The following is a 27,491-nucleotide window of genomic DNA, read 5'->3' as shown; positions in this document are numbered from 1 at the left end:
ACTCCACACAGACAGTCGCCAGAGACTGGAATCTAACACAGGTCCCTGGCGCTGTGAGGCAGCAGTGCTAACCACTGAGCTGCCTTAAGACTAGTTCAGGGAATAGGTTATCTTTGTAGGAAGTTAGTCTGTGCAACCTCCAGACCAGGAGGAGTGTTTATTTGGAAATATACAGGTTATTTAAAGTTGAACAGGTCTAAGCTCACAATTATGTTCCAATGCTGTACTGTTCTATGCTGTGTGTTTGGGAATATACCTGCACGGTGGCTAGGCAATTGAGGGGAAACAGCTGGGAAGAATCAATTAAGTCAAACTTAAACACTTTCGATAGATCTAGTTTTTAAAACTAGGTAAATGGAAATTCTTAGCTCGGTTCTGGCTGTGGTGAGGTCACAAACACATTGGACCTGCTGGAAACCAAGCTGGGCGTCAGCATTTAGGTTATTCCTTTGCAACTGTCACTTGATAGCACTTGTGGGGAGAGGATGGTATTATCACTGGACTGTTCATCCAGGGACCCAGATAATGTCCTGGGGACCTGCATTCTAATCCCACCACAGCAGATGGTGGAATTAAAGAGAGTCTAATAGCAACCATAAATCAACTGCTGGAAAACCCCATCTGGTTCACTAACGTCATTTAGGAAAGGAAGCTGCCATCCTTATCTGGTCTGGCCAAATGGGACTCCAGACCCACAGCAATGACTCTTCCCAGCTTTCTGGGACTGGTAATAAATGCTGGCCTAGCCAGTGACACCCTCTGAATAGATTTTTAAAACCTGTCGACAACCTCTTTCTTCAATTTCCTAATAATTTAGAATATATGACAGGGCAATAAGTTGCCAGATTACATTTATTTGCATTTTGTAGACGTGCCATATCTGGATAGTTTTTCCTTGATTGCCTGCTTGATACTAGTACTGGAGCTGCACTAAGGCCATGGTAACTCCTGGAGCACAAGTCATCAGTACTACTGCCACAACATTGGCAGAACCCAAACCCCTTGCAGCATCCTGGGAGTACAGTTTCTTGACATCTCACAGTGAGACATGAAGATTGGCATCTGATGACGACCTCTGGAGAAGGCAGAGGCAGATCATCCACTCAACACTTCGAGTCATAAAGATGTGCAGCTTCAGTCCAACCCGTCCATGCCAACCAGATATCCCAACCCAGTTTAGTCCCACCTGCTAGCACCCGGCCCATATCCCTCCAAACCCTTCTATCTATATGTGTTGCAATTGTACCAGCCTCCACCACTACTTCTGGCAGCTCATTCCATTACACATACCACCCTCAGTGTGAAAAAGCTGCCCCTTAAATCTGGACTCCCCAACCCCAGGGAAAGATCTGTCTATTTACCCTATCCATGCCCCTCATGATTTTATAAATCTCAAATGAGGTCACCCCTCAGCCTCCAACTCTCCAGGGAAAACAGCACCAGCCTATTCAGCCTCTCCCTATAGCTCAAACCCTCCAACCCTGGCAACATCCTTGGAAGTCTTTTCTGAAGCCCTTCACATTTCACAACATCCTTCCGACAGGATGGAGAGCAGAATCGCACGCAATATTCCAGAAGTGGCCTAACCAACATCCTGTAGAGCTGCAATACTCTGACCAATAAAGGAAAGCATACCAACTGCCTGCTTCGTTATCCTATCTACCTGCGACTCCACTTTCAAGGAGCTATAAACCTGCACTCCAAGATCTTTGTTCAGCAACACTCCCCAAGACCTTACCATTAAAGTGGATACATCCAGCTAAGATTTCCTTTCCCAAAATGAATTTATCTAAATTAAACTCCTTCTGTCACTCCTCAGCCCATTGGCCCATCTGATCAAGATCCTGTTGTAATTGGAGGTAACCCTCTTCGCTGTCCACTACACCTCCAATTTTGGTGTCATCTGCAAACTTACTAACTGTACCTCTTATGCTCACATCCAAATCATTTATATAAAATGTCAAAAAGTACCAGTCCTTGTGGCACTCCACTGGTCCCAGGCCTCCAGTCTGAAAAACAAGCCTCCACCACCACCCTCTGTCTTCTACCTTTGAGCCAGTTCTGTATCCAAATGGCTAGTTCTCCCTGTATTCCATGAGATCTAACCTTGCTAATCAGTCTCCCATGAGAACCTTGTCAAAGACCTTACTGAAGTCCATATAGATCACATCTACTGCTCTGCCCTCAATCCCCTTTGTTACTTCTTCAAAAAACTCAATCAAGTTTAAGGCATGATTTCCCACGCACAAAGCATGTTGACTATCCCGAATCAGTCCTTGCCTTTCCAAATACATGTACATCCTGTCCCTCAGGATTCCTTCCAACTTGTCCACTGTGGTCAGGCTCACTGGTCTATAGATCCCTGGCTTACCTTTACCACCCTTCTTAAACAGTGGCACCACATTAGCCAGCCTCCAGTCTTCCGGTAGCTCAACTGTGACGATTGATGATACAAATATCTCAGCAAGAGGCCCAGCAATCACTTCTCTAGCTTCCCAGAGTTCTGGGATACACCTGATCAGATCCTGGGGATTTAAATCGACCTTTACCCATTTCAAGACATCCAGCACTGCCTCCTCTAATCTGGACATTTTTCAAGATGCCACCATGTATTTCCCTACATTCTATATCTTCCATGTCCATGTCCATTTCCACAGTAAATACTGATGCAAAAATACTCATTTAATATCTACCCCATCTCTTGCAGCTCCACCTTGCTGATCTTTGAGGGGCCCTATTCTCTCCCTAGTTACCCTTTTGTCCTTAATATATTTGTAAAAACCCTTTGGATTAGCCTTAATTCTATTTGCCAAAGCAATCTCATGTCCCCTTGTTGCCCTCCTGATTTCCCTCTTAAGTATACTCCTACTGCCTTTATACACTAAGGATTCACTCGATCTATCCTGTCTATACCTTACATACGCTTCCTCCTTTTTCTTAACCAAATCCTCAATTTCTTTAGTCATCCAGCATTCCCTACACCTACCAGCCTTTCCTTTCACCCTGACAGGAATATACTTTCTCTGGACTCATGTTATCTCATTTCTGAAGGCTTCCCATTTTCCACCTGTCCCTTTACCTGTGAACATCTGTCCCCAACTTTTGAAAGTTCATGCCTAATACCGTTAAAACTGGCCTTTCTTCAATTTGGAACTTCAGCTTTTAGATCCGGTCTAACCTTTTTCCACCACTATTTTAAAACTAATGGAATTATAGTCACTTGCCCCCAGTGCTCCCCAACCAACACCCCAGTCACCTGCCCTGCATTATTTCCCCAAGAGTCAAGTTTTGCACTTCTAGTAGGTACATCCACAGACTGAATCAAAACATTTTCTTGTACATGCTTAACAAATTCCTCTCCATCTAAACCCTTAACACTATGGCAGTCACAGTCTATGTTTGGAAAATTTAAATCCCCTACCATAACTTTGGTTAAAGACTTAGAATCTTTCAGCATCCAGTCTTTTAGAATCGCAGAATCCCTACTGTGTGGAAGCAGGCCATTCAGTCCACTCTGAAGAACATCCCACCCAGATCGACCTCCCTACCCTGTCCATGTAACCCTGCTCTTCCCACGACTAATCCACCTAGCCTGCATACCCCTGGTCATTATGGGCAATTTGGCATGGCTAATCCACCTGACCTGCACATCTTTGGACCATGGGAAGAAACTGGAGCACCTGGAGGGAACCCAGACAATTGCCCAAGGCTGGAAATGAACCCAGATTCTTGGGGCTGTAAAGCAGCAGTGCTAGCCACTGAGCCACTGTGCCACCCTTTCGCGCTGATGTTCTGAGCTCCACCATCATGGAGGATGTCGATATATGTGGAGCCTCCTCTTCCATTAAGTTGTTTAATTGTTCACCAACATAATGACTGTGTGTTACAGGACTGCAAAAAGTAGATCTGAACCATTGATTCTGAGATCACTTTGCACTACTTGCTGTTTTTGCCATTTGGCATTCAAGCAATATTGCGCATTAGCTTCAACAGATTGATAACTCTAAGTATGCCTGGTATTGCTCAGGGCATGCCATCCTGCACTCTCCACTGAATTATGGCTGTTGCCCTAGCTTGATGATAATATTACAGATTGTGGTCAAGTCCAACTCTCCTGCTGCTGCTGGTGGTGGTCCATAATGCCTTGTGCTTGTCCATCTTTACACTTACCTGATATTGTTCAAAATCAGATCCATTTAGCATGGGGATAGTGACACAAAACACTTACAACTTTAACACTCATGGAGGTAGATGCACAAAACATTACAGAATGCTTTGCGCACAGAAACAGACAAAAAGTAGCTCAGCAAATCCATACCACTGTTTAAATTCTGCCCTGAACCCCAAACCAGCCCCCCCCCACAATTTCCAACTCACCGCCCCAACTGTGTCACTATCCTTTCCCTCTAGAGTTCTTCGATGTTCTAGATTATTAACCAGAATTACATCAGTATATATTGCAAGTTAGTATTCAGAGTCATGGACATACAGTACCAACGAGAATTATGAAAAGAACACAGCATTTGCAAATAGATGTAAAGATACTGTACACAGTGATCCTTCAACTACAAATGTGAACGCTGCTGCATCTACATCAGCACTATGTGCTGTTGCTATAACCACACGGGATGCACGTGCTGGCATGCTGCTCCCAACATTTGCACTTGGCTGGAGATAGGTGCTATACACAGCTCAGAGCCTCCACAGTTACACTGGGGAAAAAAATAGTGATAAATTCTGAAAAGCAGATGTTCTGTTACAAACTTCACTGCCCGATGTAGGAACAAGAAAGCTTCGAATCAGAAGACCGTGGCTTTGATCCTGCTCCAAGGACCGGAGCACAAAAACCTGAACTGAACCACCAATACCACCTGGGTGGGGGAGGGGGATGCTGCCTTTCAGATGAGACATTAAAATCAAGGCCCCGTCTTGCTCTCTCATCTGGATGCAAAACACCCTACAGCACCATATCAAAACGGAATGAATATTAGTGCCCATGAATAATGAAAAAAATCTGTTTCTCTCCAGAGTACCTTATGGATCAGTGAATAGTTGTATCACACAGTGATACTGCCAAGTCCAGAGGCTGACTTGAGCCAAATTGAGCTCTTAGTTCAACTGGCGAATATAGAGATCTTATTTTTTTTATCCCTCCAATCTTTTACCACCGCTTCAGTTTTATTCCAACTCTGGAAAGCATCTGCCATGACGTTTCAAGTGACAGATTTAACCACATTGCAATAATTAGATAAACAACGATTAGAAATGGCCGTATTAAAGTTCCAAAAGCTCAGAATGTCAAGCCAAAGCAATTCTACCATTTTTGCGCTTGTAGTTTTTACTGCAGGTTTGAATTTTATCCAGCAAGAGACCTGCCTTTTGAGGTGACAATCCCTGCTTCAGTGCACCAACTAACAGTAATCAGACATGTATGAAATTTAATCAGAATGAGAATTTAAAGCCTTGTCAACTCAAAGGATACTGGCTATGTACTTCAGCAAGTGCAAAGACAGAAACGAGAGCCCATTCTTGCTCTTTGAACCAAATTGAGCCCACGACCATTTCCATCTACAAAGGACAAGGGCAGCAGATACTTGGGAACACCACGTTCAAGTTCCCCTCCAAGCCACACACCATCCCGACTTGGAAATATCTTTCTGTTCCTTCACGGTCACTGGGTCAAAGTCCTGGAACTCCCTTCTTAAGGGCATCGTAGATCTACCAACAGCGAATGGATTGCAGCAGTTCAAGAAGGAAGCTCACCACCACCTTCAAGGGCAACTTGGGATGGGCAATAAATGCCCAGCCTGTGACACCCACATCCCACAAAATGGAGAGAGAAAAATGGCAACATACAGCATAGGCAGTGGTTTGACCCAATGAGCTTGAGGCAGGGGTCAGTATTCATCTTACTCTTCTGTTCTTTCCCCAATCACCTTTCCCTAAACCCTCAAACTTTCCTATTTCTCCCCTGCCAAAAGCAGCATTTCCTGATTATAATGTTTGAACAGCAAAAAAGCCATGATGTAGAAGTGAGAGTTGGAAATGTTCAACACAGGTGATTTAGAATGGAAAAAGAGAACAGGATAAATTATTTCCCTTGACTTTTTAAGATACCTGCATTGAAATCCGTCAAAAAGTAACTAAACAGACATTGGAATCAGACCAAGGACTCTAAATGACGGGCAGATTTGTTAGGAGTAGACAGAGAGAAACTTCCACGTGAACAGGAAGAGTGGCACAGGACTGTGTTGAAGGTCATTGGTGAGAAAACCAGGGCAGAAATAAAGGCAAGTATTTTCACAGTTATGGACTAGGAGGTAGTGCCTGAAAATAATAAAAAAAAAAGAGAGGGGAGGGGGTAGTGGAAACAGATCCAATTATAACATTAAAGAAAAAGAATTTGAATGTCAACTTGAAGAGAGTTGCAGGGCAAGAAAAAAAATTAATAGACAAGTGGAATTAATTAGATAGCTCTTTCAATTGAGTTGGTACAGACACAATGGGCTCAATGGTCTTGTTCTGCACAAATGATGCAGCAATTAATCTGGTCCGATCTCTCCACAAAAGGTGACTGACCTGCTTAGGGCTTGCAGTGTTTTCCAGAAATCTCACCATCTCCACATCTTGTCGGTCCTCCTCCCGCCCAAGTGGTACTGGTGTAATCTAATTCTCAACAGCTGAATTTTTAAACTACAGAACAGCTGGGTTAATCTTGAATCCCAAACATTCTACTGAACCAACATAAAGGGAAGGATAATTAAGACATAGGCAAACCCAACTCTGGCCGCACAAGAAATAGTCCTCAGGTGTCACAGATGGTAAGCTTTAAGCTCAGCAGCAACTAGTTGAAACCTTTATTGAAAGAAAATCAGTGGGTGCAGCCCAAAAAGAGAAATCTCCAGGCTCTGAATTACAGCAATAGAGAGATAAGTGCATCACATTGAAGCATCAAGACACAAAAATTGCAGCCAAGAGCAAAACCAAAAGATAGAATTTAATGTCCTTAATGACAGGGGAAGAAAACTACATGTCTATTTTCCAAAAACAAAATGCACAGCACAACAAAAACATGTGGTTTTCAAAAAAATGCTAACTGTCGCCATCTTCTATTTAACAAAGAGACATTTGAAATTAAAATCCTGAATGAAAGATTTCCATTTTTCAAAGCATTTGCTAAATCTTTACAAGTTAAACATTACTTGTCGCAGCCAGTCTTAGCTCATCCATCTAAAAATACCAAGTCAGCCCTTATCGTAGTCACCGTGTCTTTCCAAATTGACTTATTGCTTGTCTGGCTGCATTGACTTTAAATTCACAGGGAATAGTGTTCTCAGCCATACAGATGTTCCTTCAATCTCATTTGTTCTAGATATTCTCTAGGTCATAAGTCACATGACACCAGCTTATGGTCCAACAGGTTTATTCGAAATCACAAGCTTTTTGAGCACTGCCCCTTTGTCAGCACTCCAAGCTTGTAATTTCAAACAAACTTGTTGGGCTATAACCTGGTGTCATGTGACTTCTGACCTCATCCACCCTCGCACCTCCAGATATTTTCTATCCAGCCTGTTCAGAGATGCTAGGAGACCACTGGGGCAGGTAGGACTTGAACCTGGGCCTCCTATCTCAGGAGGTAGGGACACTATCGCCGGACCACAAGCAGCTGAGTTTGTGCAATAGTATCAGCTCCGTTTCTGCACTCTGCAACTGAAACCCAGGTTTTCAAGTTGCATTCTCTGCCACTCTAATGCTCAGATTCAAGTCCCATTCTAGGGCTTGGTGCCCAAGGAAGGAGTGTTCGTAACAAAGCCATACAGGTTGGGCCTCAACATGTAAATCCTTCCAACATACACCAGCAGCAGGTGGTAAGAGTGGACGAGTTTCCTGGCCAGCCATGTGGTGGAGGGAACCCTGGGGTTGCTGCCATTGTTATCCGTAGCACTGACATGGATAGGTGCCATTGGCATTGGGTCCCAATGTGTTCTGTGTGGGGTGGTCTCAGAGCTGGTCTCCTGGCCCTACCGACACCATAAGCTCGGGTTTGCAGCTGCCATAGAGAGAAGGACAATGAGAGAGCAAAAAAAAACTCATTCAAACCTTCAAATTGTGGAAAAGATTTTATGAAATGTCTAGGAGTAGGCAACACAGATCCTGCTCCACCATCACATTAGATTCCCTACAATGTGGAAACAGGCCCTTTGGCCCAACCAGTCCACACCGACCCTCCGAAGAGTAACCTGCCCAGACCCATTTCCCTCTAACTAATGCACCTAACACTTTAGAATGGCCAATTCACCTGACCTGCACACTTTTGGAAACCAGAGCACCCGGAGGAAACCCACACAGACATGGTGAGAATGTGCAAACTCCACACAGATAGTTGCCAGAGGCTAGAATCAAACCTGGGACCCTGGTGCTGAGAGACAGCAGTGCTAATCACTGAGCCACCGTGCCACCTCATTTAATACATCATAACTGATTCAATCTCTGCCTCAACTCCATTTACTTGCCCAGTCTCCATAACCCTCAATCTGCTACTTTAAAAGGAGACTGTTCATCTCCACCTCAAATTTACTTATTGTCCCAGCATCCACTGCACTCTGGGATAGTGAATTCCAAAGACTAATGCCCTTTGGAGAGAGATAATTTCGCCTCATCTCATGTGTCACCTGTTATCCCTTAAAACTACAACCTCCCATTCCACATTTCCTCACGAGGAAACATTTTCTCCAAGTCCATTCTGTCAATTCCTCCTCCACCCCCCCCCCCCCAAGCACCTTACATACCTCAAGTGCATTTAAGAGTTCCTGTCTGGAAAATGGGCCTTGTCCTTAGACAAATTAGATTCTTACATTTTAGAAAAAAGAACTAAGTTTATTGTGTTCTTCCCTAGGAGAGCACTGGTATGTACCAATTGATCCCAGCTTCATTGAGAGAAGGACAGGCTACAGACCAAAATATGGCTAGCAGTGTCAGTTTCACAAGATTTAATATCTCCATCAGACTGGATGTGACATGAACGCTTTGTGAATGTTAAAGCAGCCAAAATGGACCAATTTCCCTTTTTCATCTAAGCCGAATACCAGGGGTGGGAAAAAAAGCATTAAGAGCTTTTATAGAAGATCTTCCAACATGTTAGAATACTGGTGATGGGAAATGTCCCATCCCTGCTAGGTACAGTTGTTGCTTTGACAAACCCCATGTTCAAAAAAGGCATTGTAATAGATTCAAAAACCCTGAACTAACAAGTGGTGCAGAATGTCAAACGATCATGCTAATGGGGAAGAAAAAAAGTGCTGTTAGCTTCTGATAAAGAAATGTCAAATAATACAGGCATAAGGTTACTTGTCTTTATTACACAAGATCAAAAGTTTACAAAAAGGTGAAAATCATTCCTTTACCCAAACCAAAACAAAACAGTGAGTATTAACATCCAGTAGTGTTTCAAACACAAAGCATTTGGTTTATTGGTTTCTTTAATTCTTGGTGGGTTTCCTCAGTGCTCCAGTTTCCTCCCACAGTTCAAAGATGTGCAGGTTAGGTAAATTGATGGTGCTAAATTGCCCATAGTATTCAGGGATCAGTCGATTAGTCAGGAGTAAATGTAGGGGGAAAAAGGAGTCTGGTTAGGTTACCCTTCAGAGGGTCACAGTGCAGACTTGTTAGGCCGAAGGGTCTGTTTCCACACTGTGGGAATTCTATGATTCGAAGCTGTAAAAGGTATACATTGGAAATTTCACCCAGGGCAGGGACAACCCATTAACAGCCTTTGACATGGTAGTCTCTACATTTATAATTTCCTCTCAGCAGGCTGCTACTCACTTATTAGAGAATGACTATCAAACATTGGCTTAGTCGCTGCTCTCAATGGCCCAGCAGGTTTAATCTAGCGACGACCGATGCCTACCTTCCCTCAATATCATCATTGTTGTTGTCTTGGTCACCTCATTATAGAAAGAAAGCTATTGCATGAGACAGGGATGCAGAGGAGATTTACAAGGATGTTGTCAGGACTGGAAAATCGCAGCAACTTGGAGAGACTGTACAGCCTGGCATTGTTCTCCTATGTAATAGGGGCTGAGGAGGGGAGATTTGATTGGAGGTAGGGAAGGCGGTGATGCGCCTGGATAGACCATATGAGAAGATCCCATCTCCCTTAGCCGATGGGCTTAGATTTAACACGATCAGTAGAAAGATTGAAGAGGATTTGATGAAAAAATCGTTTCACCCAGGGGTCTGGAACCAATTGAGTGAAAAAAGGCAGCGTTTGGAGAAGCCCTAATGACCCATTTAGAAACAGAATCCCCACAGTGCGGGAGTAGGCCATTCAGCTGGTCAAGTCCCCACCGACACCAACACCCACCCCAGTTGCCATAGCCTTGCATCTCCCATTGCCAATCCACCTACTCTGCACGTCTTTGGATTGTACTAGGAAATTGGAGCACCAGGAGGAAATCCACACAGACACGGGGAAAATACGCAAACCCCACACAGTCAGTCACCAGAGGGTGGCATTGAACCTGGGTCCCTGGTTTGGGGAGGCAGCAGCACTAACTACTGAGCCACCCGTGTCACTGAACTGAAAGGAAAGTCCTGTAACTTCCAGGAATATGGACCAAATGCTGGGAAATGGTAATTGGCTACAAACATGAGCATCCTCCTTCTGTCATAAATTGCTGTACATTTTTAAATGTTTTAAATATCTGAAGCAGGACAAGTATGTACAGGGATGTGGTGGATGGGCAGCACATGAATAGATTCTTTGGAGTGTCAGAGACAGAATGAGAGTAATGAGAGTAAAAAAAAAGTGAGCACTACAGATGCTGGAGATCAGAGTCAAAGAGTGCGGTGATCTTCGTGGAGGAGTGTAATGGCCTCATTCTGCAGTGTAACACTCCAATAATTAAAAAAAGAAAGCAGCTTAATTAAAACTGAGCCATGGGTTAAAAAGCAATAAAAAGGGTTGAACATCATGGGCATTTAGAAATGAAAAACACAATATGAGGGGATGACTCAAATTGTCTTCTTCATTTCAAGTCCAAGCCACCTACCATCACTAAAAGATATTCTAGCCGTCAGATCAATTCAACAAGACCAGAGAAATGCCTCACCTTTGCTGGGTTGATGACAATGTTCCTAGCTGAACCATGCTCATCTCCAGAGAAAGCCGGCTGATTGTTAAAACCCTGCTTTACATTCACTGCAGTCAACTCGTCCTACAAAAGAAGAGACAATGGATCAGTTGAACGGAGTAGGGTTTGTGAAATGCCGAACTAATGACTGCAGAAAGAGCCTCGCCATCTACAAACTCCATTCATTAAAGTCAGGACACATCCAACTGAAAATGGAGCAGTCAAGGGTATGCAGAATATGCTTATCTACAGACAAATTTATTTCTTCAACATTAGCTTGCAGTCTTGGTAGTCGCTTGGAAAGAAAGGATGATGAATTGGTAACTTTGTTTTGTTGTGAACTGGCATCTTTTGTTCACTCATTATGCAAACAGACATTTCTAAATAATAAAAAACTCATGCATACTGAATGTAGCAGACACTAACTGTTGGTGTGTGTGTGTGTGTGTGTGTGTGTGTGTGTGTGTGTGTGTGTGTGTGTGTGTGTGTGTGTGTGTGTGTGTGTGTGTTGGGGAGAAGTACTGAGGAGAGAAATAAATAGTAAGGCACAATTATACCCACTTCAGAACAGACCCGAATCCACCCTCTGGTCCCAAAATTACACTTTCACTTCCATCACATTATTGTAGAATTTACAAAGCCACATGCCTTTTTTGTTCATCTCGCCTTATGTTTCTTATTTGTGTTACGCTGACCAGAACTTGGTACACAAACCGACTGCTTTAGCCACACTAGCTTTTAAGCGTTGGATCATCAATGTAAACCATCACTGCATCTTCAGCAAAGGATCAGCATGTTGATTTGACAATGGTAGATAGTGACCATGCCTTTACTGGCAAGTCAGAGTCACAGAGTCCTAGAGATGTACAGCATGGAAACAGACCCTTCAGTCCAACCTGTCCACGCCGACTAGATATCCCAACCCAGTCTAGTCCCACCTACCAGCACCTGGCCTATATCCCTCCAAACCCTTCCTATTCATATACCCATCCAGATGCCTTTTAAATGTTGCAATTGTACCAGCCTCCACCACATCCTCTGGCAGCTCATTCCATACACATACCACCCTCTGTGTGAAAAAGTTGCCCCTTAGGTCTCTTATATCTTTCCCCTCTCAGCCTAAACCTATGCCCTCTAGCTCTGGACTCTGACCCTATCCTATCCATGCCCCTCATAATTTTGTAAGCCTCTATAAAGGTCACCCCTCAGCCTCCAATGCTCCAGGGAAAACAGCCCTAGCCTGTTCAGCCATTGCAAACAACTACATTGCAATTCAACTAATAACAGGAAGGTCCTTCACCATATTAGGAACACAGCAGATTATAAAATTTAGTTGAGTCTCAAAACCAGGTGATACTTAATTTCTTCTTTTTAAAAAAAAGGTAGCTCTTCAAAATGCTTGCACTGTAATTATCAATGGATGGCATTACCTTGAGTTGCATAACCCAAAACCCTCGTGCACTTTCAATGAGATATGAACTTCACTGAGATGACAGTGCAGTTTTCAAAAAAAAAGTGTGCATCAATGATTCCACGATGCAACAAAACACACCACCTTCTGTACAAGTCTGAGCGATTCATAAGCAGACACAGCAACCTTTCCCCTCATTTAGTTTTGCTCTGTGTAGGGTCGCCACAGGGCCAGACAACTCATTAAATATACCCTCTGGGTATTTTCCACAGTCAATGGCACATTTGACGCCCACTCTGGAAGCTTGCCTCCCACATTGCTTGAAAAAAAAATTTTAGAATCCAATATCAGACGCATAAGAATTCATTCCTGAGACAATTAGAAATTTCACCGCATCTGCCCACCAGTCATATTATTTAACGTCTCCTTCAAAAATAACAGGAAATTGCTTTAAAAAGTGTCCAACTGTGAAAGTGAAACAAGCCTTTTATTATTATTAAAACAAACTGGACTAATCCTAGTTTGAAGAATATTACAGACGTCCTTCATAAACACACAACGTACAATTTGCTGTGCTTTCCCTCACATCAAGTCAAATAGGAGAAATAAAGAAAATGTCACACAATCCGTAGAATAATGTATTATTTAGACACGACAGGCTCAAACAGTGCAGAGCCCTTAAAATTCTAACAAAGTCAAATATAGATCTCCAGCTCCATTTAGCTATGATACAGAATGACCTAAATATTATTTTAACAGAATACCCAGCATATTTATCATGACCAAGTTAATGAAACTGACCCGTTTCCATGTTCCACTCCTCTGGGTGAGCTAAGCCTGAATTTAAAAAGGGATATATTGTAAAAAGGGATATTACCAAATATATTGTACCAGATTACATCCAGCTCAGGAGAAAGTGAGGACTGCAGATGCTGGAGGTCAGAGTAGAGAGTGAAGGGCTTATGCACGAAACGTCGATTGTCCTGCTCCTCAGATGCTGCCTGACCTGCTGTGCTTTTTCTTACATCTAGCTCAGTAACAGAAACAAGTCAACCAGGCTGCTTTGGGTAATAAATAATGAACTAACTTGCTGAAGAAAAACCACAGTTAAAATGAATCAAAGATCATTAACAAAAGATTTAAATATGTTTAAACATACCTGACTACCTTTCTTAGAAAATCACGCACGCACACCTACACCATGAAACCACTCTAGAGTACTTTTACACTATAAAAGTACTTTGGCTCAGGGATGATTAAGTGGAGGGGGGGGGGGGGGGGGAAAAAAAAAGTCTTATTCTTGGACTGAACAGAATGTGGGTTTGCAACTTCTAAGAGATGACATATGTGTCATTATTTGGGGGCTACAAGCTGACGTGGAATAAAAACAAATTGCTGGAAAAGTTCAGCAGGTCTGGTAGCATCTATGGAGAGAAATCAGCATTTACTTTTCAGGTAGAGTGACCCCTTCTCAGGACTCATAAGCTGAGATGGAAGTTGGACTGCTATAAAACTGGAATACCAGGAAAGTTTAGCAACTTGAAAATCAAGGCATTGCATATACAGTAATGCTGCGATGTTGTTCTTTGACAATAAGAGGAAGAATATGAGATGAAGTAGCACTGAGAATCATTTGAGTTAAAGATTCTACCAAATAAAAGCCCTTTGACTGGTTGAGCTGTGTAGTGTTGTAAACAGTAAATGCCAAGAGCAGCAAAATATCCAGAAAATCTGTAAAAAAATAAAAAAAAATCCACAGCCTGCAGTTTAAAAAGTTACAAGATGCATTTAGGGCAGTACAGTGGCTCAGTGGTTAACACTGCTGCCTCACAGCACCAGGGTCCCAGGTTCGATTCCAGCTTTGGGCAACTGCCTATGTGCAGTTTGCACATTCTCCCCGTGTCTATGTGGGTTTCCTCCCACAATCCAAAGATGTGCAGGTCAGGTGAATAAACCATGCCAAATTGCCCATAGTGTTAGATGCATTATTTAGAGGGAAATGGGTCTGGGTGGGTTACGCAGAGGGTCGGTGTGGACTGGTTGGGCTGAAGGGCAGGTCTCCACACTGTAGGGAATCAAATCTAATCTAAGCTAATCTAAACTTCTCTCCTGCACGTGTGTTCCTAATTTCACCTTAAATACATGAATTTTATTTGTTCGCGAACAAAGTTGCACATTCTCTGACAGAAAGAAATTAGTCCTGAAAGCCTTACAAAATTTACTGGTGACTCCATTTTAAAGAAAAGTCAAATCACTCATGGGATTCTGGCATCACTGGTTGGGCCAGCATTTTATTGTCTATCCCTAGTTGTCCAGAAAGAGTCACCCACATTGCTTTGGGTCTGGAGTCACATGTAGGCCAGACCAGGTAAGGGCAACAGATTCCATCCCTGAAGGATACTAGTGAACCAGATGGATTTTTCTTGCAAGCAGGAACGGTTTCATGGTCATCATTAGACTCCCAATTCCAGTTTTTTTTTCCCAAAACAGAATTCAAATTCCATCACCTTCTGCTTCAGGATTTGAACCTGGGTCCCCAGATTAATCATCTAATGATAATACCTCAAGATCATGGCCTCCCCGAACTTTACAACTGTTCGTATTAGACACCTTTCAAGCTACCTATTAAACTCTTTAATCACTTTAAAGAGACTATTTTGTCACCACAGCTTTCTCCTCCACAACTCTTACTTCACAGTAGTGACTTTTCTCACTGGAGTGTCGGAGACTGAAGTTTATAAAGTCATGAGCTGCATTGAAAAACGTGAATGGCAGGTATCTTTTCCTAGGGTGGGGGATTTCAAGACTAGTGGGTCATATTTTTAAGGTGAGGAGGAGGAGAAGAAAGATTTTAGAAAAAAAAACGACATGAGGGGCAATATCTATATTTTTAAAAAACAAAGAGCGATTTGTGTGTGGAATGAAATTCCAGAGGATGTGGTGGAGCACGTATAGTTATAATGTCTAAGAGACTTTTGGATAAGTACATGATTAGGAAGTGTTCAGATGTAATATGGGCCAGGCTCAGATAGATGGGACTTGCTTAGTTTAGGATTATGGAAGAGTCTGTTTCCGTGTTGCATGACTACACTTCCAAAAGACTTCTTCGGCAGTAAAGAACTTCCAGTTATACTTCATGATAGGCCTATCTAAACGCTCCACTTTCTTACTACTTTAATTTGGCACAAGGTCTGCTTGTAATTAGAGCACATCACAAAATGCCTATTAGCCAGTGAATTACAACCACTACTGTTTAGTAGGCAGATATAATAAATGAAATGCAAAGTCAAGGTCAAATAACAATGCAGCAATTGACTAGGTAATCTCGTCTGGTTAAGGGGAAAGAAGATTAGCTACGATGTTAAAACTTTCCTGCTCACCTTGCTTTACAGTCCTCCAAAAAAAAAGAAAAAATGACACCTGCATTAAAAGGCACTGTCATTTTCTTAGACTAACCTACAGTGTTCAATTGACAAGTGAACTATATTTTTTTTTACACATGGCCACACTTACAACGTCGAGAAACATTGCAGTCGATGAGGTATGTGGGCTTCACTTTAACAGCTTGTTGAAAAGGTGCAATTTCTGATGATGCAGTTCTCCACAGGGGAGAAGAGTGGAAGCAGCAGAGAGAGGAATCACAGTATACTAGCACCTGCAAACGACAGCAGAGACTGTGGGAGCTTGACCTTGCAGGTTCTGCCAAATAGTCCGCCAAGCCTCAACGTTTGACGTCCCATGAGGTGATGATCAGGAAGAGACAGATGAACAGGGACAAAGCTAATGAAGCATTACATTACACAATACACATCAGCTGACTGAGAATTTTTTAAAAAACAGCAAACCATAGCAGGTAAAGTTTGTTATTAAGTAAAATGCTTATTTAAATTGCCACTAGTTCATTTTAGTCTAAGTCCAATTAAACCAACATAATAGTCAAATTTAATCAAACTGATACCAATTCTGAAATGTTAAATTAACAAGGTTAAAGAAAAGTTGATCCTAAGCAAATGTATGGTTGTGAGAGAAGAGAAAAGAAGGGTTTTTTTTCCCCACTGAGAATGCAAGTTACTGGACACTTGCATGAGTTGTCTACTTATTGGCCAACTTCACTGCCACATACAATACTGTGGACTACAGACTAGACGGACAGAATCTGTTCCAGGGTTAACTAATTTCGAGGGGCATGGCTATGATTGCACGATAACATTCCTGAGCTAAAACTTTAATTTCAAAGTTAAAGATCACACAACACCAGGTTATAGTCCAACAGGTTTACATGAAAGCACGAGCATTCAGAGCACTGCTCCTTCATCAGCTGTTTCATCAGATAACAGTCTGATGAAGGAGGAGCATTCTGAAAACTAGTGCTTCCAAATAAACCTGTTGGACTATAACCTGGCGTCGTGTGATTTTTAAACTTTGTCCACCCCAGTCCAACACCGGCACCTCCAAATCATGACTACAATTGGAGTTTCGGATTATTCGCTGGCCATTGCCAGAGGCGAGAAGTGGCTGTTTGGGTTTCCAGGAAGAAGAGTGTACTTGGCCAAAACGGTGTTGCTGGACCAAATGCCCTGCAACACTAGTTTCACATGGGAATAATGGGCAAAATGGCAGAGACCTAAAAGCTCACCTCTCTGACCAAACTTGGGGTCAATTTCTCCTAATGTCTCCTGTCATGGCTCACTCCAGATTTTGGCCTGAAAGCACTTTGGAATGCTTTTCTACATTAAAAGGCACTATGTAAACAAACTGTTGTAGGGACTCGGGCAAATATCAGAATGTCAACATCCACTGAACTATAATTGAGCAGACCCCTTAAACTCAAGTGAGCCAGGCAATGATAAAAAGATAAAATAAAAATTTAACAGGTTCCGTTGAGAATAAAGTACTTCTGCAACATGAACACTTCACAAATCAGCATGAATTACCTGGAGGTGCTCTTCAAATTCCAATGATATTTGAAATAAAATATGGGTTAAACAAATTCGAATAAAGTTTCAAGACAGCTGCTCCAAAAGTATTTGTTTCAGAGCACAGTTCAAACGTTCCATGAAAAGAAATATTTCTGAAGTACTTATCTTTGTCTTTGTCTTTTAAAGATCTTGTTTTTCTGATAATGGTTCTCACAGTCAATAAAAGTTTCTTAGAAAACAAAAGTCACAGATTAAGAAGAACCCAGTTTTACAGGAATTATGCAGTGGGAGTTTAGATTTAAGTTAGAATCTATTTTTCCAGGTTTTATTCAGCCAGAGATATCTCGTGAACAAATAAGTTTCCCCAACTGTATTCTCCTATTTTGTATCCTGTAACACACAATTCTGCCTCATTGGGGTAGGAGTCCAGAACTCTAGGACATACGTTTAAAGGAGAGAGAGGGGAAAAAACGTTTAGGAAAAGGTACCTCAGGGGCAGCTTTTTCATGCAAAGGGTGGCACATGTATGGAATGAGCTGCCAGAGGAAGTGGTGGAGGCTGGTACCATTACAACATTTAAAAGACATCTGGATGGGTATATGAATAGGAAGGATTTAGAGGGATACAGGCCAAATGATGGGAAATGGAATTAGATTAATTTAGAATATCTGATCAGTTTGGACGAGTTGGACCAAAGGATCGATTTCTGTGCTGTACATCTCTATGACACGCTCTTCTCCACAACTAATAAAGAAAACAGAAAAAAGAACTTTAATCTATGAAGCAACTCGCAACTCTCCAAAAAACATCCACTTCCTCAACCACGGATGTGCAGCAGCAGCGTGTACCATCCACAAGATCTACTGCACAAATTCACCAAGGTTCCTTACACGGCACCTGCCAAATCCGCAACCACGACCATTGGGAAGGATAATGGCGGAAGATACACAAATATCATCCTCGGCAAGTTCCTCTCAGAGCCCCTCACCACCCTGACCTGGATGCTCCTTCATTGTCAGTGAGCCACAATTCTGGAACTCTTCCCCATTATAGGTCTATGTACCTCATGTGGACTGCAGCAGCTCATCGCCACCTTCTCAACAGGACAAACAATAAATAAGACAGCAAAACCACTTCCCATGAATTTTTTTTTTTTAAAAACTTAGCAAGTCCCAAAAAAACAAAGGTCACAGCCCAGTTAGTATCATAATCCCAACAATTTATTGTTGCAGCAATTTATGTACACAAGGTTCCACATAGGGCTACACAGGGTTCCACATAGCATCACAGCTGTACAGCACAGAAACAGACTCTTCAGTTCAACTTGTCGACACTGCCCTAAATTAATCTAGCTCCATTTGCCAGAATTTGGCCCATATCCCTCTAAGTCCTTCCTTTTCATATACAATTATAGCATTTAAAAGGATGGGTACCAGCCTCCACCTCAGGCAGCTCCTTCCATACAAGTATGATGAATCAGATGTACAGCATGGAAACAGACCCTTTCAGTCCAACTCATCCTTGCTGACCATCTTGTGTGTGAAAAAGGTGCACCTCAGCTCCCTGTTAACTCTTACCCCCTTCTCCCTAACCAATGTCCTCTAGTTTTGACTCCCCCCACCCCATGGAAAAGACCTTGGCTATATCCATGCCCCTTATGATTTATATAAACCTCTAAGGTCACCCCTCAGCCTCTGACATTCCATGGAAAATAGGCCCTAGCCTGTTCAGCCTCTCCTGTAGCTCAAACCCTCCAACCCTTGCAACATCCTCGCATGTTTGATTGACTGGGTCTTTAGTTGTTTTTTTTCCCTCTATTTGGGTGGCAAGAACAACATCAAAACCCTTCACATCCATACAAGCAGACAAACTCGGCCTTTGTAACTAAGCAGCATTGACTGACAGCAGATCCAGGAAATCTAGGCCTCCACTGAGGACCCCAGCATAACAGGTATCAGTCTTCAACCACTTCAATACCAAGAAACAAAAGAAGGTGCTGTCTGTCGTAAAAGATATGGGCCCTAACAATATTCTGGCAATAGTACTGAAGACTCATGCACCCCTGCCGACCTGTTCCAGTGCAGTTACAACACTGGCATTTACTGGATAACTGCAGAAAATTGCAGAGTGAGATCCTATGCATAAAAAGCAGGACTAATCAAACCTGGCTAATCATACCACACTATCAATCCATTCTTGATCATCAGTGATAGCATTGTCAAAGATAGTGTCTATCAAACAGCACTTGCAAAGGAATAACCTTCTCACAAACACAATCTGGGTTCCCCCAGAGAGCCACTAATTCAGCAGCTGACCTCATGGCAACCTTGGTCCAAGCATACAATCAAAGTGTTGAATTCCAGAGGTGAGCTGAGAAGGTCTGCCTTTGACACCAAGGCAACAAGGCACCGTGGTAAATCTGGAGACCACTGGATTCAGAGAAAACTCTCCACAGTTTGGAGTTGTACCCAGCACAAAAGGAAGATGGCTGCAGTTGGGGGTCAGTCATTTCAATCCCAGGACATTGCTGCAGGAACTCTTCAGGTTATCATTGTAGATCCAATTATGTTTGGCTGCTTCATTAATGGACTTTCTCTTCAACGTAAAGATAGGTCCAGAAAGCAGAGATGTTCACTGATGATTACACAATGTTCAGTAGCATTTATAATTCCACAGACTTTAAAGCAGTCCATGTCCATGTGCAGCAACACCTAGACAACCTCTAGGCTTGGGCTAAGAGGCAGGTAGTACTCATGCCATGCAAGTGCTGACAAGCAACCAACTATTATCCCTCGACATTTAATGTCTTTCCTATCATTGAATTTCCCCACTATAACCATCCTGGGCATTACCATTGACCAGAAACTGAAATGGACCAAACATGGAAATAGCGGCCACACGAGCAGGTCAGCCCCTACAAACCCTGCAGTGAGAAAGCACCTCGTGACTCAAATGCCTTTCCACTTTTACAAGGGAGAAGTTGGGAGTGCGATGCAATATTCCCCACTTGCCTGGGTGGGTGCAGTTCCAGCACTCAAGCAGCTATCGAAGACAAAGCAGCCCCCTCCCAACCCCCCCCCCCCCCCCCACCTTGACTGGCACCTCTAACTATCACATCCTTCACCACCATCTCCAAGATGTACTGCAGTAATCACCAACGTTCTTTTTAAGAACAATTCCCAATCAGCAACCTCTGGGAAGGCTACACCCTTAACCTCTTCTCCAACTCTCACACTATCCAGAGTTGGAACAATGTTGCCATTTCTTCACTCATTGGGTCAGACCCTGGAAATACCTTCCCAACATCATTGGGGCTGTCCCTACAACACCAGTGGTTCTAGAAAACAAAAAGCCCATCCCAACCTTCTCCATGGCTATCAGAGATGGGCAATACATGCTGGACCTGCCAGCTATACCCACTCCCCATTAACAATTTAAAAGATTGTTAAATAGAATAGATAGATCAGTCAGAAGATTTTGCAAATGGTGACAACCTACAAATGGAAGGAGCTGCAAGATTGAAGGTTCCCATGTATGCAAATAACAAAATTGACACTTCCAAACAAGCAGACATATTTAAAAATTAAGCGAGAGGATTGTTAGCATTTGTGTCAGTGGAATTAAAACTTTTATCTATTTTGCATTTTATGTCACAATGGTATAAATGTCTTGTTTCACTCATCTGAAAACTGTACTTGGGTGTGGCCACTGTAGATCAGGTAACATTTTTTCTGCCTGGAAGGAATGTAACCCTTTGGTTGGGGGAGGGGATGGTCTATTGGTACTATCAATAGATTAATTACCTAGAGACCCAGGAAATCTCCTGGGGACCATGGCAATTGGTGGAATATGAATCCAACAAAAAGTCTGAATTGATCTAATGGGAGCATTGTTGGTTGTTGGAAAAACCCATCTAGTTCACTAAACTGTCGTCCTTACCTGGTTGGGCCTACACGAGACTCCAGACCCTCAGCAATATGGTTGACTCTTAATTGTCCTCTGAGCAATTAGGACCGGGCAATAAATTCTGGCCTAGCCCTCATCCCATAATGAATAAAAATAAAAGATTTATCAGAATAATATTGGGTCAAAGAAGGATTATGTTGTTGAGGATAGATTGCATACACTAGACTTGAACTCCCTTGCAAATGATAAATTAATCTTAACACATCAATTGCTTAAAGTCTTTAAATAGAAAAGAAGATGGAGCGAAACTACAGTGAAAGAGACCAGAATGACAGGACATGTCCTTAAAAATTGGGAGAATCTGAAAATCTTAACATTTCACACAGAACATTGCAGAAAACCATCCCAAAAGAAAACTGATGGAGGTCAGAAACAAAGTGGAGTTTGATACAATTGTTAATGTCCTGTCCCTACAGTAGGGCAGTTCAAAACTAGGGAGCATGTTAAAGTGAGAGGGTAAAGATTTTTAAAAGGGACCAAAGTAGTAACTTGCTTTCCTCACAGCGGCTGCTTCTTAATGTGGAAGGAACTGCCAAAGGAAGTGGTGGAGGCAGGTAGAATTACAATATTCATATCCAACCAGATGCCGTATATGAATAGGAAAGGTTTAGAGGGATGGGAGCCAAATGCAGAGAATTGGAACTAGTTTAGTTTGGGGAAACCTGGTCAGCATGGACGTATTGGACCAAAGGGTCTGTTCGCATGCTGCGTGACTTTATGATTTGGGAATTCTGAAACCAAAAAAAAGGTGGGTAGATGCAGTTAAAATACTGCAGAACAACTATAATCGAACAGGCTTGAGGGACTCAGTGATATGCACCTGCTCCTACATAGAAAGCAGAGAACCCACAGCTTTCTGACTCAAAAGCCAAAGATGCTACCAACTGAGCCATGCTGAGTTATATCTTGATATCGTACCACTTTGTGGTGAGAAATAACAAAAGTGTTCCCACATAACAATACACCGTCACTTGTCATGTGTCATTGAACGATTTTCTTTAAATGGTCTGCCAAATCAATCTGAACAGCTTTCAAACCAGTTTGCATTCTCCCCATATTTTTCTCCATACTTTAAAGACAAGATTTCCTTCTCCCAAAAGCATCACAGGTACGTTACACTGGAGGATGGTTATTGAGCCTAATGTGTGGCACACCAGCTCTGAACATTTGCACTTAGTGCCAAGCTCCTGCCTTTACTCCATGACCCCACACATCGTTTCCATTTAAATTACCAATCCATGCCTCAATTGAACATACCTCAGCCCACGTCTAGGCACTGTATTCCAAAGGCAGACTTCTCGCAGTATGCAAGAAAGGTTTTTCCTCACCTTGCATTTCCAGAGTTTACAAAATGGAGTTATGATCCCAGACAGATAAACTTTATGTTCGGATCTGGCTATGGACCAGCAACTCAGTTTTTGAAATGGACAAGGTGCAAGATCCTGGGGACCGACCAATAGAATGTTCCATTGCTTTGAACAGACAAGATATTACTTTACAACATTAGAACTATAACACGAGTTAAATGGCATGTACAACTTAATGCTCACATCCAGAATTAACTTTGGAAAATATGGATAATAGACTGTGACTGAACAGCCCAGAGAGCACATCAATAGCAAACACAATCAAGACAGATAGTTCAGTAATTCCCCCAAACTGTAATTATAAAAGGTGGGTCATCAAATCTCATTAAACTGCAAAAGGGATGACAATTCTTCACTTTTGCTGATCTACCAAGTGAAAATCTTTAGATCACGGAGTACCTGAGCGACTACATCTGTTCTAGTCAATCTTCCTCTTTTCTTTAATCTGCACTCCCCTAGATTCAGAAACCTCATTCCTGCACTTACTCACAGGAATCACTCCAGCGCCTCACGTATTATACTAGTCTCTCAGTAGTCCAGGCCATGTTTGCTTTCATGCTTCCCCCCCACCCCCGTTCAGCATGATCAGCCACACCCAGGAAATACTGTTTAAGGACTTTTGAATTCACGCCCAAGATATTAGATGTATTAAGTTCCTAGGTGTGACAATCATCAACAATCTGTCCTGGTCCACCCACACTGATGAGAAGGTGCAACAACACTCTGGATTCCTCAAGTGGCTAAGGAAACTCAGCAAGTGCGTAAGAGTTTCCAATTTTTATAAAATCAACCGTAGAAAGCACTATCTGGATGCATCATTACTTTGTAGTTTATGGTTCTAGGCAGAGCAGTTGCTGTACAGAGAGTTGCTCAGTCTATCATAGACTCCATCTGTATGTCTCAGAAAGGCAGCCAACATCAAAGACCCCTATCACCCAGTTATAATCTCTTCCAACCTTTGTCAGACAGAAGATACAGAAAGCTTAAACACAGACCAACAGATTCAAGAACAGCTTCTTCCCTAGTTATCAGACTCCAGAACGGACCTGTCGAATGTTACATGTAATTGATCACGCTCTGTGCACCTTCTTCACAGTTGTAACATTGTATTCCTCGCTCTGTTCTATTATCCCCAATGCACTTTTTGATGTTATGATCTGCCTATACTGCACGCAAAACAAAACCTTTCATTGCACACACGAACAAGTGCGTGTGACAATAAGTCAATCGTGACCTTCCCACTTTCTGAGCCTCTCAAGACTGCTTCAGAGTCCTGAGTCAGACAACTAGTTGCACACTAACTCCTAAACATGCATCCGCGTTATAAAAACACAGCCATCCAACCACTCTCGACAGCTCACAGAGACCCATACATGAAATCAGTGTAGTTCTGCTGCCTTCCAAGCAATATAGCAAACTGTAACACTGCTAACATGGAGTAGATCTCGTTCTCTAACTCCTATAACTCCTGCAAGCCAACCTGGTTTTGTGATTTTTAAAACTTTGTCCACCCCAGTCCAACACCGGCATCTCCACATCCTGTAACCCTGTCACTCCTCTTCAGTGATCCCACTTCCCAAATTATCCAGTGCCCGAAACATCGATTCTCCTGTTCCTTGGATGCTACCTGACCTGCTGCGCTTTTCCAGCAACACATTTTCAGCAATTTATCCAAACCCTTATTATAAGCCCTTCTTCTACACTGCTGGACAGAATTGAATGTAGCAAGCCAGCAGTTCTTGGAACAGAGTGTATTCTGAATGTTACATTTCGCACTGCTGGCTTCTGAGCACAAAAATTGCTTACAAAACAATAAAAGATTCAACACAATGGACAGCATTACTGTGAAGGATTCTGATTAGATTACTCTCAGTATGGAAACAGGCCCTTTGGCCCAACAAGTCCACACTGACCCTCCGAAGATCAACCCACCCAGACCCATTCCCCTACATTTACCCCTTCACCTGACACTACAGGCAATTTAGAATGGCCAATTCACCTAACCTGCACATCTTTGGACTGTGGGAGGAAACCGGAGCACCCAGAGGAAATCCACGCAGACACGGGGAGAACGTGCAAACTCCACACAGACTGTTGCCAGAGGTGGGAATTGAACCCAGGTCTCTGGCGCCGTGAGACAGCAAAGCTAAGCACTGTGCCACCCTTTTGTTCAAGTTCACAAACTGCTTACACTGAGAGCAACACTGGTAAGGTAACTGCAAGCGAGAACAAAATCTGCAAGGGAAGCATTACTCAGAAGTCATGATTTGACGCAGAACCAATACTAACATTCAAAAGACTTTAACCTACAACAGGTGAAAGTGCAGATATGGCTATGGAAATAGGGCAGAGAAGTGGGACAATTCTTTGGAAGCTGGCACAGAAACGATGAGCTGAATGGTTTTTGTTTGGCTCGGTGCAATAGGATTCTAAATGGCTACACTTAGGAATATTAAAAAGACATTTATCATGGAATCTGATATGTATTAAAAAAAGACTATTTAAGTGCAAAATGAGTGATTAGAGTGATGAAATTAAACATCCATGTAGTGACATCAAAAAGGGCGATTTATAGATACAAGCCAAAATCCTCAGCACTATATAAAATAGGGAATTCTTTATCAATACTCAGTGACGATGGGTCTGAGCTGTTTGAGGGGGTTAGTTTTAGAAATAGTATTAAAAACCTGAAAATTTAAATTTATAAACCTTAATTCAGTTGCATCTTAACAAATGATACTGCTTGATAACAAGACATTTCGTGGTGCCACTTAATGACTTTCACCCATCTCCCAGATACTATTTTCTCACTCAAATCAGAGTTGTTATTCATCTCACTACTGTTTGTAGGATGTCCACTTTGTAGAAAGTTGACTGCCAGCTTGCTCACACAAACTGCACTCCAACAGTAACTTAAATAACTAAGAAAGAATTCACATGAAATGTACACTTCAGAAATTGGTTAATAATAACCAGCAAAATATTTAAAATAAAATATTTAATCATCTCAGAATTAAATTGTGTCTGGTTCATCTTCTTTCAATACCATTAACAGCCAATGACCATGTCCACCCCTTTGCTAACCAGCATCTTAAATTAAAACTTCTCATTCCAGGCCTTTCCCCATCTCTGTAATCCCACCAGCCCCACAACTCTAAGAACGCAAGAGTTCCTCCAATTCTAGCATCACGCTCATCCTGCATTCTCTCCAGCCCAAGTCACAGAAGCCTTCAAACTGCTCCGACATTTAATATGAAATTCAATAGCCTCTTCCCACCTTTCCCCCATATCCTCTGATCCCTTTAGCTGTAAGAGCTACATTCAACGCTTTCTTGAAATCATACAATGCCTTGGCTTTAACGATTACCTGTCATGGCAAATTCCACAGGCTTCACCCTTTCATTGAAGAAATTTCCCCTCTCAGTTGACCCAGTATCCTTAAAATTATGACTCTCCAACTGTTGGGAACATCCTTCCTGCATCTACCCTGTTAGAAGTTTATATGAAGAGATTCCACTTCAAACTCCAGTGAATGCGATCCTAAATTATTCAACCTCTCATCATGCATGAATCCTGCCATCACAGGAATGAGCTTGATAAACCTTCACTGCACTCCCTCTATAGTAAGACCATCCCTTCTCTGACAAGGAAACCAAAACTTGGCCTAACCTTGAGAATTCCCTTCCTAAACATCTACACTTTTATCATCCATGAAGGTGACCTTTGAAGCATGCTTTTTATTAAAATCAACCTTCTGGTCAAATCCTCAAAAGCATCCTTCTTTGGTTTAGTGCCAATTTTTGTCTTAAGACACTCTTGTGGAGCAACATTGAGAAAAGATGAAGGTGGTATATAAATATCATGATTTAGAGATGTCTGTGTTGGACTAGGGTATACAAAATTTTTTTTTAAAAATCACAACACCGGGTTATAGTCCAACAGGTTTATTTGGAAGCACTTGTTTTTGGAGTGCTGCTCCTTCCTAGAAAGCTAGTGCTTCCAATTAAACCTGTTGGACTATAACCTGCTGTTGTGTGATTTTTAACCGCATATAAATGCATTTTGCTCAAGTGATATTGAAAATGGAGGTCAGCAATCATTGGGGAAAGATATTCCAACAAAATGAAGCTATGAGCATCAGGAGGACAAATAATCCAAGACAGCTTAGATTTTTGGTACTGCAATGTATAAGAACCGAAAATCAAAAGAAATAAGCCATTGCCTTTCACTCACAGACACATACTACACAGTCACGATCAGTACTAATGAAATTATTTGTGTCACATTAATAATCACAACCATTAATACAGTGTTGCAGCACACCAATCTGCTGGGATTATTTTGTTGCTGCTGCTTTCATTTTGCATTAATCAAAATATTGGACTTCAGAGATTAAGTTGTTATATGGAATGGCAGGGGCGGAAAGAGGTGGTTTCCAATGGGGATGCAAAATGCTGAGAAACTGGCACCAACAATAAGTAGCCATCCATTTGCTTTAAAAATCGCTCACCACACAGAGCAAAACACACAAGCTGGGCCTTCTAAAATTGATTCAATGCATGCTCTGTTAATGTTATTAAGATGACTTGTTGCACTAAAATGGAGGGTATGTGCACTATTTGCTCTTTTACTGTGGATGAGAGGGTGGGCATGTAATGCATTGTCTACCATCAATAAAACAGCAGACCTGTGT

General features: G+C 42.2%; 1 protein-coding gene across 4 annotated transcripts in view; it reads right to left on the bottom strand.

The window, feature by feature from the left end:
- The window catches only part of LOC140478741 (mediator of RNA polymerase II transcription subunit 12-like protein), a 609,926-nt gene that overhangs the window by 569,254 nt on the left and 13,181 nt on the right, over positions 1-27,491 (bottom strand). For all 4 annotated transcript variants that reach the window (XM_072572053.1, XM_072572054.1, XM_072572055.1 and 1 more), the window contains exon 3: positions 11,115-11,219. In XM_072572053.1, coding sequence (XP_072428154.1) covers positions 11,115-11,219 — 105 coding nt within the window. The remainder of the gene's footprint in view (positions 1-11,114; positions 11,220-27,491) is intronic.

The sequence above is a fragment of the Chiloscyllium punctatum genome, chromosome 6 (genome assembly GCF_047496795.1).
Source record: "Chiloscyllium punctatum isolate Juve2018m chromosome 6, sChiPun1.3, whole genome shotgun sequence".
NCBI lineage: Eukaryota > Metazoa > Chordata > Chondrichthyes > Orectolobiformes > Hemiscylliidae > Chiloscyllium > Chiloscyllium punctatum.
The sequence above is the reverse complement of the archived record's forward strand: the minus strand, read 5'-3'. Positions and strand labels throughout refer to the sequence as shown.